Below are 15,511 nucleotides of genomic sequence, written 5' to 3' on the forward strand. Positions count from 1 at the left end.
GCTACAGAGAAACCCTGTCTCGAAAAACCAAAAAAGAAGAAGAAGAAGAAGAAGAAGAAAAAGAAGAAGAAGAAGAAGAAGAAGAAGAAGAAGAAGAAGAAGAAGAAGAAGAAGAAGAAGAAGAAGAAGAAGAAGAAGAAGAAGAAGAAGAAGGTAAACAATGTAAAGCCAAGTGGGGTGACACCTGCCTGTTGTTCCAGCAGTGGAATACCTGAGACAGGAGGGTTGTGAGATGCAGGACAGCCTGACTATAAAGCAAATTCTTATCTCAAAAGCAAAGTAGTCAGTATAACATTTTCATCAACAAAGCATTATCAGAATCCTTAGAGGTGGAAAAGAGTAAAATTCAAGTTGTTCTTGCTCATTAGATGATGAAATGCTTAGAGCTCAGAACGGTCTTTACCATCCAATATTTTGAAAGGTACCTCAGTGGAACCTTCCAGAATCTAGGTGACCAGGCTTAATGCCAGTGATCTGATGAGAAGAGAGTTCACATCCAGAAAGGGGTGGGTAGAGAAAAATGCAATACTGGCCTGGAACACTGTGTACCAAGGTGGAGAGAGCCCACCACAGAGGTGAGCGGCTCCGCCATGTCCGGCACACAGACAAACAGTGGTCGGGAGGCTGCACAGTCATTCCACGATCCACTTGGGAAGCTATTAGCAGAACAGTGGACCTGAATTTTGTGGTTGCTATTAGTAGGACTAGGATTAAAGTTTAAGTAAAAAAAAAAATAGTAGGGACACAGCCACCTCTGTAAAATTTAGCAACTGGGTACAATCCCCAGCTTTATTGTCCTCTAGCTAAGCTCATCTCAGAGCTGTAGAGATGGTGACTGTTTCAATAGTCATCTGTGGCCTCCCAGACTTTGCAAGAGGGCTGAAGGAAAGGGGTGTACACGGAGAGTGGCTATGGCCTCAAACCACATTTGTTAATTTGCTAATATGTGCTAAATTCAGGATTTTCCTGTCCGTTGAATGGGTTCTGGCATGTGGAGAAATACTGCAAATTAATTTTAGAACACAAAGAATCTTATCCAGTGTGTTTATGGGGATTGAAACTCATAAGTGACCATCAGTATCAACAAGCTAGTGTTGTGAGTGCAATGGGAGACCGACAGATTATGAGAATTATTCTAACAATGTGCAACTCAGACGGTCCGCCAAAGGGTGAGGGCAATGAGTGCCTTCACAGAGGGAGATGTCAGGGTGAGAGCTGCGAGCCTGGGGAGCAGGGAGGGTTGACAGACACGAGGGTCGAGAGGGAGGAAGACAGTGTGCTATGAGACGAAGCAGTAAAATCTGGCCCATACTATGGGCCTCTACGGCCCATGCTGGGTAAACGGTAGCCTGGGGCTGGCTTTGGGATGCACTGAGAGCCAAGCAGGGAAGCTCGATCCTATGGGGAACTATGAACCACTAGCAGTTTATACCATATGTGAAGAGTGGGACTTCACCTCTTTAGCAGTGATATGGAATAAAACAATGTTCATGGGCATGAAGACTTGGAAATCGCCCCCCCCCCTTTCTTTTTCTTCTTTTTTTTTTTGTGCTAGGATTACAGGATGCACTAGCGTGCCTGGGGACAGTTCCCAATTCAAGAATTTCACTAATCACTGATCTTGAACAGTTACCAGTCATTCCTCCTGTAACATGGGGATGTTAACAGCAAAACTCTCGGAGGGCTGGTATGAGGAATAGAGCAATCGGTGTAACATGCTGAGACCCGTGCCTTGCGCATGCTCAGACTGGAGCTTGTTGTCTTCTGCTGTGAAGAGCAAGGGGCGATCTTGCCCATTTTCCCTGAAGCAGGAAAAGCTATGACCACAGAGCTGGTGGATGATGCACAAGATGACGGGCCACAAAACGTAAAAGAGCATAATGTTTAACCTGAGAAAAGGATAAAACCAAACAGAACTTCTGGGAGGCAGCAGTCAGATTTCACCAGACACGTACCCTGGAGCTGAATACAGTGCCTGCAAGGAAGACAGCAGGTTTCTATGTTGGGCTGAAAATTTACAGATCAGTGAGGGTCCATCCCATCACGTCATAATTGACTAGGACTGGATAAAGGAGAACTTGTGTTTGACTTAATGTATATACAGATGGTTACACAGAAATCCTATATTGGTATGTTTACATAGATAAACACATACACACACACACACACACACACACACACACACACACACACACACACTCATCCATTGCCTCTTGGTTTTCTTAAGAGAAATAACACCCCGTAGAAATAAAATGCCCAGAACCCATATCCTGGTATCTTATGCCATTCTCTAATAAGAGGAACCAGGGGTCCTTGGACAAACAGCAGATTCTAGGACCAGAGCAGGAAATAACTTGTGGGCATAGAAAGGAAAAAAGTGCCAAAAATAATAGGCTAATATTCAATAATAATGCAAGGGAAAATTATGTATTCATGAGCCCATATTGATCTACATACAGAAAAGCTTCCACGCCTGTCAGATACAGCCTGTCTTTGTACAGCACCCCAGGATAAAGAGAAAAGGCAGCTCATAGCCAAGGTTAGAGCCAGCCCAGGCTTGATGAAGACACTTCCCCCCATGTTCTGGCTTCTGTGTCTTGGCACATATACACATGTGCACACGCGTGCGCGCGCGCGCGCACACACACACACACACACACACACACACACACACACACACACGTGGAGAGTCTCAGAAAGCGGTTTTGTTGTACCACATGATGAACTTCCAGTCCATTTTTCCCAGCAACTTCCTCGAGAGGCATGCTATCTCATCGCATCTCATTCTACCATAGCATCCCCAAGGGACAAGAAGAAACTGCTATGCTTTTCCTCATCCGCAACAGAAAACAGAACTTTCCTTTTAGGCAAATTTCTGGCATTTTCTGACATTGTCCTTTGGTCCCTCATTGCTTTGTTCCCAATAAATGAATCTCTTCTGAGTGTAGTTTAGGGACTAGATAAAAGTGGTCTATGTTAGGAAACCAAGTCCTGGAATGCCTAAACAGGCTGGTGTTCCTTCCTGTGCGAGTCACTGACTGCTCATTTGACCTCTTGGAGGGACATAGAAGAATGGAATCAGTAGTCCTCATTGTCTGCTATGTAAGTCTGGTTTTATCCCATGCTTTTTCAGACCCAGGCTAGCTGGTCTTGGTGAATTCCCGAAAATTATCCCCATTGTCTCAGTGTGTGGGTGTACCCCTCGCAGTCCTGAGTTCCTTGCTCGTGCTCCCCCTCCTTCTGCTCCTGATTTGGACCTTGAGATTTCTGTCCGGTGCTCCAATGTGGGTCTCTGTCTCCTTTCATTGCCTGATGAAGGTTAATATTCAGGAGGATGCCTATATGTTTGTCTTTGGATTCACCTTCTTATTTAGCTTCTCTAGGATCGTGAATTATAAGCTCACTGTCCTTTATTTATGGCTAGAAACCAAATATGAGTGAGTACATCCCATGTTCCTCTTTTTGGGTCTGGCTTACCTCAGCAATGGGTTTTGATCCTACTGCACATACTGGCTTTGGGGGAGCCTAGGCAGTTTGGATGCTCAACTTACTAAACCTGGATGGAGGTGGGCGGTCCTTGGACTTCTCACAGGTCAGGGAACCCTGATTACTCTTCTAGCTGACGAGGGAGGGGGATTGATTGGGGGAGGGGGAGGGAAATGGGAGGCAGTGGCGGGGAGGAGTCAGAAATCCTTAATAAATAAATAAATTTAAAAAATAAAATAAAATGATCCAATAAAAAAAAAAAAGAAGAAGAATGGAATCCCCAGAACCACACAAGGCACACTGAAGGATGAAATACTCAGTGCTACTCCAGTGCCCCCTACCACTGACATTCTATCTCCTCCTCCTTCTGTGTAAGGGAAGGCTCAGAGCCAGGACTGCAGAGTGCGGAGCCACAGCATGGGATTAGCGAGGGCCTCTGCCCTTTCTCTGTATTTGCATTGCAAACCCTTAATACATCAGTTTTATTGACCCCAGTGTGGTTATGCAATAGGTGTGCATTCTCACCACACCAGGTCCCAAGTGAACATGCATGCCCTCCCCTACCTCAGATGAAAAGCTCTGCGCAGTTTACAAGTTTACACACCCTCACCCCGAAAGCTGAAGAACAATGGCTCTCTTCCGCATCTAGAGCTAGTCTTAACAGGATCCCAAGATGCATCTCCTGGTCTTATTACCTTGGACTGAGCCTTGGATGTCCTCATCTGTGCCGTCCAGGGAAGAAAGCACCTGGGCTCTAGGTGGGCACCGGTTCCCCTGGTCCCCTGTCCCTAGGCCACCTAGCTTGTTCAGAGGTGCGTCATCACACAACGCTGCCAAAGTCATTCCTCACAGGCGACTTCTCTGTTTTCTCAACTGGCTCCTTCTCCTCCTCCCTCTCCCTCAAAAAAAAAAAAAAATCCCTAGAGCTTAGATGATCCTGGCAGGCAGAGGAGGGTCAAGTTCTCTGCTGTCAGCTCATGGCTTCCTCCCTGAAGGCTACATAATCTCCCAGAGGCCAGAGAAAAAACTGAGTTCAAAACAAATGCTTGATGTAAGGAGGGAGTGTGATGATGGAAGAGAGAGAAATTCATTAGGGAACACAATGTAAATGAATGTCTCTGCCCATCCAACCCAGACAAAGACTGCAGGAGGGGAAGGCACCGTGATGAAATTCAGCCCCTTTGCTGTGCATGAGGCAGCCCAGAATGCCTAAGTAGGAAGGAACTGCCCCGTGGGTCCTCCCACAGGCAATAGGGACCCAGGAGACCCATTAGAGGGATGAACGTGAGTGGTCACATAGGAACAGCAGCTCCCCGTGTCATGGATGCAGTGTCCTCCCAGGGGACCTGCCTACTAGGCCCCTGATCATACCTGAGAGAAGGGCAGGAACCCAGACACTTGGGGTCATTTCCTACTTCTCAGTGTCTGTCACTGGGGGACACATCTCCTTATGGCTTCATTAATGGATCTTGGATAATTGTGATGCTGGGGACAGTCTTAGGGAATATGTCACGGAATGGCCTCATTTTGCACATGGAGAAGAGAAACCAAGTTATCCCCGAGAATAGCAAACTTGAGTCCAGAACCTAAGCTCTCAACTGCCTTTTTGATGAGTCATATCTCTACTCCTTCTGACCTCTTTTTTTTAAAAAAAGATTTATTTATTGATTATGTATACAGCCTTCTGCCTACATGTATGCCTGCCCACTAGAAGAGGGCACCGGATCTCATTATAGATGGCTGTGGACCAAAAATGTGGTTGCTGAGAATTGAACTCAAGACCTCTGAAAGAGCAACCTGTGCTCTTAGCCTCTGAGTCATCTCTCCAGCCCCCCGCTTCTGACCTCCTCATGGTCTGCTACAAAACCGAGGTACAAGGAAATATGAAATACTTCTCTGAAACTCTCTAATTACAAATAGTTCAGGAGGCTGAAGCAGGTATAAGCACTTCCAGAGGACCTGGGTTTTCTTCTCAGGACCCACATGGCATCTTTCAATCAGCAGCAGCTCCAGCTCCAGGGGATTAGATACTTATTTTGGCCTCCTTGGGCACCAGACATATACACAGTACACCGATATACATGCAGGCAAACATTTATACATATAAAAAATAAATCTTTAAGTAATTTTTAATTTTTTATTCTGACGTTATCTGGATATGGTTGCAGAAATCAATTATCTGTTAATTATTTCATGAAACGCTAAGTTTCCATAGCACAGAGATACGTGTACCGTGGAAGTGCTAAAGGAAATTATTTCTAATAGTGTGTTCTGCTGGTTTAGGTTTATGCCATGGCGTTGCTTGTGTTACTTCTTCCTGTAATGCTCCCCTCCATCCACCTCACATGGAGCCTCCTTGTACAAGTGCAGGCGGCATTAACACAGAGAAGAAAATATAACGAATGAACCCTGTTTCTATACCCTGTGATGATGTGATGGCTGGCTGGTACATTAGCGTAACATGATGGAATGTTCTAGACAGTTGCTTAAGAAGGTGTTTCTGAACTGCCAGAAAGCTTGCTTTTCCTTCAGTGAGGGCTCTGATGATGCCTTCCTCAATGAGAGCCATTACTGTACCTTGCTATGCCCGCTCTATCTGCATGTTCATACCCAGCTCTACTGTGCAGTCTGGCCAGAAGGGCATCATTTTGTCTCACAGCACTGAGGACAATGCTTTGGCTCTGACAGAATGATTTCTAAGACTCCATCAATGACTGGTCTCTAAGGACTTGTAACACAAGACTGGTGAAATGGCTCGGTAGGTAAAGGTACCTTTGGCCAAGACTGAAGGCCCGAGTTTGAACCCTAGGACCCACATGGTGGATGGAGAAAATTGACTTCTAGAAATTGTCCTCTGTCCTTCACACATATGCTGTGACAAACTCACCCACATGCCCCAACACACATACACACACTCATATGTGTGTACACACACTATTAAATAAATAAAATGTAATACATTTGAGGAATCATAGACTAAAGAATAATAGTATGTGGACTTTGAAGTCTGTCTCAAAATCAAAAATATACAGACGCTAAATAAACATAAGTAAAGATGCTGACATCATAAGTCATTAGCCAATTATAAATGTAAGTGCGTTAGTATGTACACATTTTATGGTGGCTCAGGTATTGTCCCGAACATTGACAGTACCAAATGTCAAAAAGGAGCTGATGACCACGGGAAATCTCATTCACTGCTGCTGGAAAGGCAAAATGCTGTGGCTGCTTTGGGAGACAGTCTGACTGCTTTTGCAATCAGCTAGTTGTAGCCTTAACCTACAACCCCACAGCGTGCTCTTGATGTTTACCCGAACGAACTGGAAACTGTCCACACTCAAACTTGCACATGAATGTTTCACAGCAGCGTTATTCACAACTGCCGGAAAATAAAAAGCAATCAACAGGCCCTTTTATTGGTGAATAATCAAGCTGTTGTATCCACATAATGCTGTATTACTTATTAATAAAGGAAAATTATATCAAGCCGCAAAATGTGAGAAGCACTTTTACTGATACCTAAAAGGAAGCCATTTGAAGAGGCTGCATGTTGTATGACCCTAACTATATGATAGTCTGGAAAGGGCAAAACAACTGACATAAGAAAAGTAGTGGGTAGGGGTATCGTAAGGGAAAAGACATGGATGGACAGGTAGAGAATGGGAAGTTCTTAGGGCAGTGAGTCTGCCCTTTGTGATGATCAGAAATACATGACATTGCGCACTGTCAACGTTTTGCATAACACAGAGGGCAAACTCACATAGAAACTGTGGCCTTTGGTTGATAATAACTTACCAGTATTGCATCATCGCTTGTACAGCTACACGCTACTGTAGATGCCACTGATAGAAAGACCTTGATAGGTGATGGGGAACCTTGTCCTCCATTTTCTCAATAGATCCCAAACTGTTAGATGACTAGTAAGTACATGAGAACATTGGAACCAATGAACTTGGACAGGTCCTTTACAACTGGCAAAGGTCTAGCAGATAGACATATAAAATATTCTATGCCCAATGCAGAAATGGTGACAACCTCAGAAAAACCTCTAAGGACAAAAGACATGAGCAGGCATGAGAAAAGGACACAAGTGGCCAATGAACAGATGAGAGGAAGTTCAATCTCATTAATACTATCATCAAGTGCAAATTACAATGAAAATGTCACTTCTCTGCAAAGTCAGTGGATGAAGCGCCTATGGGCTCTAAACGGAACAAAATGGTGAGGAGTTAAAACTGTGTACAGCGCCAGGGCAAAGCACATCGATACCAGGGCTGGGCGATTTCGCAGTATCCGCTCAAGTTCAGTCTTCAAGCTCATCACCCAGGATGCTGTCCCTGGATCACTCGTCTAGAAACACTGCTCACTGTGACCAGAGACATACGAGCATGCACACACAGGAAAGCGAGGGACCAATAGATGACTGCAGAGGATGATAATAAATGGGATGAAATGTAATGGGAAGGGACACTGTGCTGGATGCATGAGAGGACCATTGTATATTACTATTTTTAGAATAGATCATAGTACACATCATGATGAAAATAATTTAAAAAACATTCATCAATTACAGAATAAAGCCTAAGTCCTGATTTCAGCTTTTATTAGCAGGCTGACTTTGGATGCCTTGTTTAATGTCTTCAGGTCTCAGTTCCTCCTCTGTGAACTGAGGGAGACTGTCTCAACACAGATGTAAGGAGAAAATAAGAAAAGCAAAAAGCCACATTGCATTTCTAGCATCTCTGTCCTCCCCGTGGAACATGCTGTTTTGCAACATAGAGATGCTATCCTCAGAAGCCTGTATCCGCTCTGCTGGACTCCAGCACTCAGAGAGACACTCTCTTAGGCCAGTATGTGTTAACACCCTTTTACAGCAACTGACGGTAACTGTAAACCCTTGTTCCCTTTTTCCAAAGTCGGGTATCTGTGGAAATGAAGGCGGGGGAACTGGTACTCACCATGTAGATGTCTGGAGGAAGAACGGGTCCCTGGGGGAGAAAGAGGAAAAACAGATGTGAGTGATCTTCAGGATGCCAAGTCTCCTGCAGATGTAGACTAGCAGAAGACGATGCTGGGCTTTCCCACCTACCAACTCTGGCAGAGACATCGGATCCTCCTGGAACTATGATTATAAGCAGTTGACATGGGTTCTGGGAACTGAACTCAGGGTGTCTTGAAGGGAGGTGCGCTCTTGACCACTGAGTCATCTCTCCAGCTAGTTTTAAATATGTGTATATCTGCAGATGTCCTGGAGTTAAGGTTGCGGGCAGTTGTGAGCTGCCAGACATGGCTGCTGGAACTGGACTCAGGTTCTCCGCTAGAAAACTGCTGAGTCATTCTTCTAGTCCTTAAAAATCACGTTTGTGCCGGGCGGTGGTGATGCTCACCTCTAATGCCAGCACTTGGGAAGCAGAGGCCGAGGCAGGCAGATCTCTGTGAGTTCTAGGCCAGTCTGGCCTACAGAGCGAGTTCCAGGACAGGTTCCAAAGCTACAGAGAGAAACCCTGTCTCAAAAAGCCAAAATAATAATAATAATGTTTTTAAGAACTCTTTTGAGAGATACCAAAGTTTGGGTTTAAAATACTTAGGGTCGGGCTGTAACTCAGCACTAGAGTGCTTCCTGAAATGCATGAGGTATTGTGCTAAATCCCAAACATGACCCAACAGTTAATATTTGAGTAACATTGTTTTTTCTGTAATATACATTAAATACTATGAAAATTACACATTATTGTTAACGTGTTTCAGTATTTAAGGTGTTTTTAACTCATGCTACAGGAAGAGGACATACAATGTTGGGACCAATTGGAGTCCTGGCCTTCAGCTGCTCTTCCCTGCTAGAGCCTTCTAATTGAAGTTACTAAAAGCTGTGCTTTGCCTAGAGGATCAGAGGATGGGATTTTCACCTGTTGGCCATTGACTGCTGGGTATTTAAGCCTCCATGGTGCTATTAAAGTGATTGGAGGTCCGTGTGTCTGTGTGTGTCTGTGTGCGTTTCCTCAACCTCCAGCCCCTTGCCCAAAGCTCGCGAACTGGATTCTAGCGAATGGTGTGTGGCAATACACAGACAAAGATTCATCTCCAGAGCTTTTTGTGCATGTGTTTGTATGTGTGTGCTTGGGTCTCTGTGTGTACACATGAACAACAGAATTCAGTGTTAGGTGTCTTCTTCAATCTGCTTCCACTTGCTGGAAGTTACTGCAGAATGCAGCATGAAGAAATTGCTCCTTTTATTTTTTTCAAATGTATCTTGTGGTAACTGTTTCCTGGCAATTTAATTCTTTGTTTTTGGTTTTTGGTTTTTTTTTTTGTTGTTTTTTTTTTGGAACCAAGATTTCACATAGCGCAGGTTGACTTCGAACTCACAGTGTAGAACTCCCAATTCTGAGAAAAGGTCGCAAACAATATAATGTTTTGAACACACTAAATTGTACTAGATTGAAAAAAATCTCCCTTTTGCTTAGCTCATAGATGGTAGCAATGGTTGCTACATCCTGGCCTAACTTCTGTGCTATACCTTTCATTTGGTTTTGTGGCTGAGTAAAAAATAAATTATGTCTTTGTCGGGAACAAGAATACAAATTCTGGAACTGATCTCCAATACTTATTGTGAACAATGGATTGTTCTGAGGTAGCCCCAGGTAGACAGAAGAGAAAAGCAGCAACTGTGGCTAAGTCATTGGCCCAGCAATGTCTCCAGCGTAAGCCTCCTGTTTAATGGCGGCCTCACAAGTCCGGCTGCTTTTCCCTTGAGTCCACCGTAATGGGTAATCCTGTCAACCTGATGGGCTTCAGAACTACTCAGGAGACCAATCTCTGCATAGGCCTTGGAGGATGCTTCCAGGGAGCTTCCCAGGGAGACCCACTCTGACTGTGGGAGGCGGCGCTCCATGGGTTGCAGCCGGGGCCTGAACAGAGAAGAAGTAGCGAGTGGGACACCAGCGTTCATTTGTCTCTTAATTTCTGACTTCGGATGCAATGTGACCAGGCACCTCAAGCTCCTGCCACCACGCTTCCCCCATCACAGCGCACTGCTTTTTTTTCTAACTTTGAGTCAAAACAAGCCCTTTCTCCTTCAAGTTGCTTTTTCAACTATTTTGCCATGGCAACAAGGAAAAGTTGCACCAGCTCCACCCGCCTTCTGGGTCCCTCAATACCTTTACCTCCTTACTATCTTCCCCCTGGGTCCCAAGCTCTCCACATCTTCCTGGAGATGTCCCTGCTCTTCACATGGGACCTGATGGTGCTTACCTTCACAGAGGTGAAACTTTGCTTCTTTCTTGCTTTCAAAGTCGGGAAGGTCGTCAAGCTGCGTTTCCTTGGCCTGTTTGCATCCATCGGAGTCCTGCAGGAGAGAGAGAGAGCAAAAAAATAAAGTTGGCTCTGGGAATGGAGGTCTATGCCTCTAATACCAGCACTAGAGATCTGAGGAAAGAGAGTCTCAAGTTCAAGGTCGCCCTGAACTACTTGTCAAGACCCGGTCTCAGAGATGGTGGTGGTGATAGTGGAGGAAGAAGCGATGATAATACAATAGCAAGGCGGCAATAGGGATGAAACGCAAATAAAGGCCTACATACTTGGGACGAATCAAAGCAGAAGAGCTTAGAGAAAAGCAGGGCCCAACCTACAGCGGGGACCAGCCTACAGCAAGGACAAGCTCTGTTCCTCTTGCATTCCTTCTTGAGCTCACGAAAGACAGGAGTGCAAAGGGAGAGGCAGGAGCTATGGAGCAGGATGGCAAAGTTAGGTGGCAGTAGTCACAATGGCCAGCCCAGAGTCCAGTTCCCTAGCTATCTGCAAAGCCAAGCTCATTCTCTTAGCACGCCCAGAACCCCTGATATGGATCCATCATGTGTGCACTTGGGTGATTTAATGTCTACAGAAAGGAAAGGGAAATCAGATGTCATCTTTTTTTATGTGCCTTCCTCATTCAAAGTACAACTCAGTGGATAATTAACTTGGGCAAGATGAGACAGAAGCTTGCATATGGGTGTGGACTCTAGGCAGAGCTGTGGTATATAGTGGAAGGCAAGTTTTGCCGGTCGTGGAGTACCATTGAGATTCTGCTGTGCCTCATGAAGTCCCTTTACATCCTCCAGCTCTGAGAGCAAAGGGAATTTGAAAAAATAGAAAAAACAGGGCAGAATGGAGATCAGTGGAAAGTCAGTAGAGCTGTTAGCTTTTGCAGACAGTATAACCAATCACTAATGGCAGTACCATGATTTTTCATTTATCCATAGAAAAAAAGACATACATTTACTGAGGAATTAAACACTTAAAATTCTGTATCCAATGGGAATTTAAAAAACATGACACATGCCGGGCGATGGTGGCGCGCACCTTTAATCCCAGCACTCGGGAGGCAGAGGCAGGCAGATCTCTGTGAGTTCGAGACCAGCCTGGTCTACAGAGCTAGTTCCAGGACAGGCTCCAAAGCCACAGAGAAACCCTGTCTCGAAAAACCAAAAAAAAAAAAAAAGACACATATGCTTTATGGAACACGATACAGTTAGTTTTAGAATGATATGGGTCTTACAATACCCACGGCAAACTGAGTAAAACCAGTAGAACAGTAAGTTATAGGATCCCATGTTTATCTAATGAAAAGCTTGGTGCTATTATCTCCATATAGATACTAAAAGAATCTAGAAGAAGAGAACTGTTAAAAAAAAAAAAAAGAAAATACAACAAAAAACAAAAACCTCCCTCGAAGGAGGAAAGTTAGAGAATTGAGCACAATTTTTAAAGGCATACCCTCTTCGCTGAACATGGTGGTACATACGCCTGCTATCCCAGCACTTGGGAGGCCAGGGTACAAAGATGGCAAGTTCAAGGCCAGCCTTGACTACAAAGTGGTACCCTCTTTCACACACAAAATAAATGTTACGAGTCTCATCACAGAGCACAAGTATCCCACACTTAAATGATTCTCTTCAGTCTCTCAATCATCTGGGATGACAGAATCATGCCATGTTTCAAGCTACAGGACACTCCCCATCCCTCACCCACAGACTGCACATGAGAACATATGATAATAAATCCTATGTGAAAGTCAGCAAAGACTAAGTTGTTTTTCTGCTACTGGTCAGTTCCCTTCTTTCTTCTGTATTTTGTGGAAACATTTGCTCAGGCAGTTTGCTAGCCACGGTCTCTGCCCCTAAGGCAAATGCTTGGATTGGAAGAGGAGATCCGATAATGTCAGCACGGTGTGCAGAATGCGGGGAGCGCTCTATGGGTGGTGAGAAGTCTGAGGCCCCAGGTAGACACAGTCAACTGTCCTTGGGGAACGAGCATAGAGGACTGAGTGAAGAGCAGATGGACAAGGCTCCCAGAGAGCCGAGTATGAAGGATCACTTGCTGACCTTTCCAGGAACTGTTAGTAGTCCTGAGATGTTCTGAAGGGCTAGATAGGTGAAGGGCCACATAGCCCAGGTTAGTCTTGTGACTGTTTGGTTGTTCTACATCTGGACTGACATAGTAGCTCTCTGGTTTTGGACCGTCTCATGGCAATGTCATGGGGCACAGTTTAGAGGAAGCCAGTCTGTGAACCTATTGGCAATAGTGAGGGACACAGCCAAGACAGTGACTGAGGGACATTTGGACTAGGAAATAAACTGAGAAATGAAATAGGCAGAATTCTGGCCTTCGACTGGACATAGCATCAGTCAGTTCCCACACTGGAGAGAACTGAAGAAAGTTTCTCCTGTCAAGGTCCAGTAACTTCATTCTTTGTCTACTTCACAAGGAAGGTGGGTGATATAGAGTAAGTCCTTCATAAATTGTTGGGGTTCTTTGCGCTCCTTCCCTGGCAGCTGAAGGTTAAAAAGTCAGACCAAGGCCTGCAGATGGTGCTGAGGGGCCTTGGGGGCTCATCCCCATGCTGCAAGAGGCCAGAAAGCCAATTGGTCTTCTCTGTAATCCATTCCCTCATCTGTAAGCTGGTAAGACCAGACTAAATGATCTCCCAAGACCCGTCTAGTAATTTTAATTCTAACCCTACAATCCATTGTCAGGCTGAACACACACACACACACACACACACACACACACACACACACACACACAGAGTACTGTAAATATTTCCAGTTTCTTTCCCTGTGATGATATGTTTTTCAGTCTTCATACAATGTCTTGAGGGTTAGGGATGTAACTCAGCAGCAGAGCACATCATAGAGTCCTGGAGGCCATGGAAGCACAGCGCACAAAACTTGCAATGAGCTGCATAGACTATGAATCAGAATGACTTATTATTTCCTTTACATTTCGTTACAGGAATGATTGAGAATAATAACCTTAGCTCAGAGCTGGAGTGGTGGCCGCAGGAAGAACGGCTCTAAAGTGGAAAGGATGATCTTACATACAGATGGGGCTTTCCTTCCTTCCTCACCCTACTCCCTTGCCTCCTAGACTGAACGGCACTTTCCTGTGTGAGCTCCCTTTGTCCACAGTGTTAGTGTCACTTAACTGTCTTGGGAAAGCGTTGAGATTTTTGTCTCATTTTGATCCTGAGTCTTGTGGAGCCATGCGTGGTGAGTTGGTATTTGTTTTTTTCAATTCCTTACAAGCTTGAATGTGGTGCTTGGTCTCTGTTGAATACCCTTTGTACAAACTTGCTGGAAGAAGGGAAAGCCGCATTTAGATTAATTCAAAAGAGAATTTAGAGCATCAGATGCCTAGTGCCCACAGCAGTGCTAAGTATGGAGGATGAGGGATAAGGAAAATGGATTTCTTGTTCTCAGAAAGTTTGGAATCTGGAAGTCATGGAGGTGTCAGCATTACTGTTACTAAAATCCTATTGTGTGGAATTTTAAGCAAATGCATCGGTGTATAAAGGACACAAATGTCCACAGGGAAACTGTGTCTCTTGAGGTCACCTGTTGTGATTTCATGATTTCTACTGCAGTTGACAGTGGCTTGACCTTCATGATTTTGGGGTTGCCTTTGGGGCAGATACGGTGGTAGAATAGGGGAGCAGTGACTTTCCTTGCATTTCTTCAAAAAGGGAGATGATTATTTAACTACGTAAGTGATAGCCCCAACAAAGCAAATTTAACTCCTCAGCCCTTCTACGTGAGCCCTTGAATCCTTTATGGTCCAGTGACTTAATTATAAGAATGGAGATTTGGGGGAACCCCCTCTTTTATGCCCTCAGGTAGTGGAGGGACCTTGACTCCCTGATAATCACTTGCCAGTGTTGAGGTGCTCCCAAGACAGTGAAGTTTTCCCCAATAGCCCACTTTCATGCTCAGCTGTTAATTTGCATATGGTAGGTACTTATTAAATATTTGTGGGGAGGGTAGCCGATATTACACAAGATATTCTCCCCACCTCTCTTTGCAATCTTTAAAAAAAGCACAAAGAACAAATCTATCCTCCTTTCTCTTCAAGAATTCTTGAGTGTTCAGAACATTTAAAAAACTTGTTTTTCTTCCCTGTGTATATTCCACTCCACGTGGACAGTGGGGTCTTGCCCAAACTTCTTGCATGATAGAGCATCCCACAGGCATGGCAGTGTAAGATTGCTCTGTGGTTATTTTACTCAATTTTCTCCTTTTCCAGTGATCTTTTCTAAAGTGGCTACCGTTTCCGAGAGTCTTGCCTTGTTCTCATGGCTAAGTCAGGCACTGCCTGTTGTATCCCGTGATGGTTCTGGATGGTACTGGTGAGTCGATAAGTACAGTCAACACTATGGTTTTCTTCTGAGCTGCTCACAGCAAACTTACATGGGGGCTCAAGTCAGCTAAAACCACAGTTCGCTGCCCTGGCTCCTCCACGTTTGAGAAGCATGCATTTTAGCTCAGGTGCAGACAATATGGAGTTGGAGAGGGTAAAGTCAGAGGGATGGTTGGCATTCTGCCAGACAGGCCTTCAGGTTCCCATCTTCTTCTGGGTAAAGACTGAAATAGAGAAGGGTTAAGTCCCAGGACCAGTAAGGCCAGGCCCAGAATCTCACTCTTGTAGCCCAGGCTGGCCTGACACTTGCTATGTTGTTATTTTAATCAGGCTGACCTCAAACTTACCACCC

At 44.8% G+C, this 15,511-nt stretch overlaps 1 protein-coding gene across 1 annotated transcript in view; it reads right to left on the reverse strand.

The window, feature by feature from the left end:
• The window catches only part of Dyrk4 (dual specificity tyrosine phosphorylation regulated kinase 4), a 41,332-nt gene that overhangs the window by 24,999 nt on the left and 822 nt on the right, over positions 1–15,511 (reverse strand). Inside the window, exon 2 of the mRNA XM_005365268.1 lies at positions 10,738–10,831. Within this exon, the coding sequence (XP_005365325.1) occupies positions 10,738–10,831 (94 nt within the window). The remainder of the gene's footprint in view (positions 1–10,737; positions 10,832–15,511) is intronic.

This window comes from Microtus ochrogaster, unplaced genomic scaffold (assembly GCF_000317375.1).
Source record: "Microtus ochrogaster isolate Prairie Vole_2 unplaced genomic scaffold, MicOch1.0 UNK1, whole genome shotgun sequence".
Lineage (NCBI taxonomy): Eukaryota > Metazoa > Chordata > Mammalia > Rodentia > Cricetidae > Microtus > Microtus ochrogaster.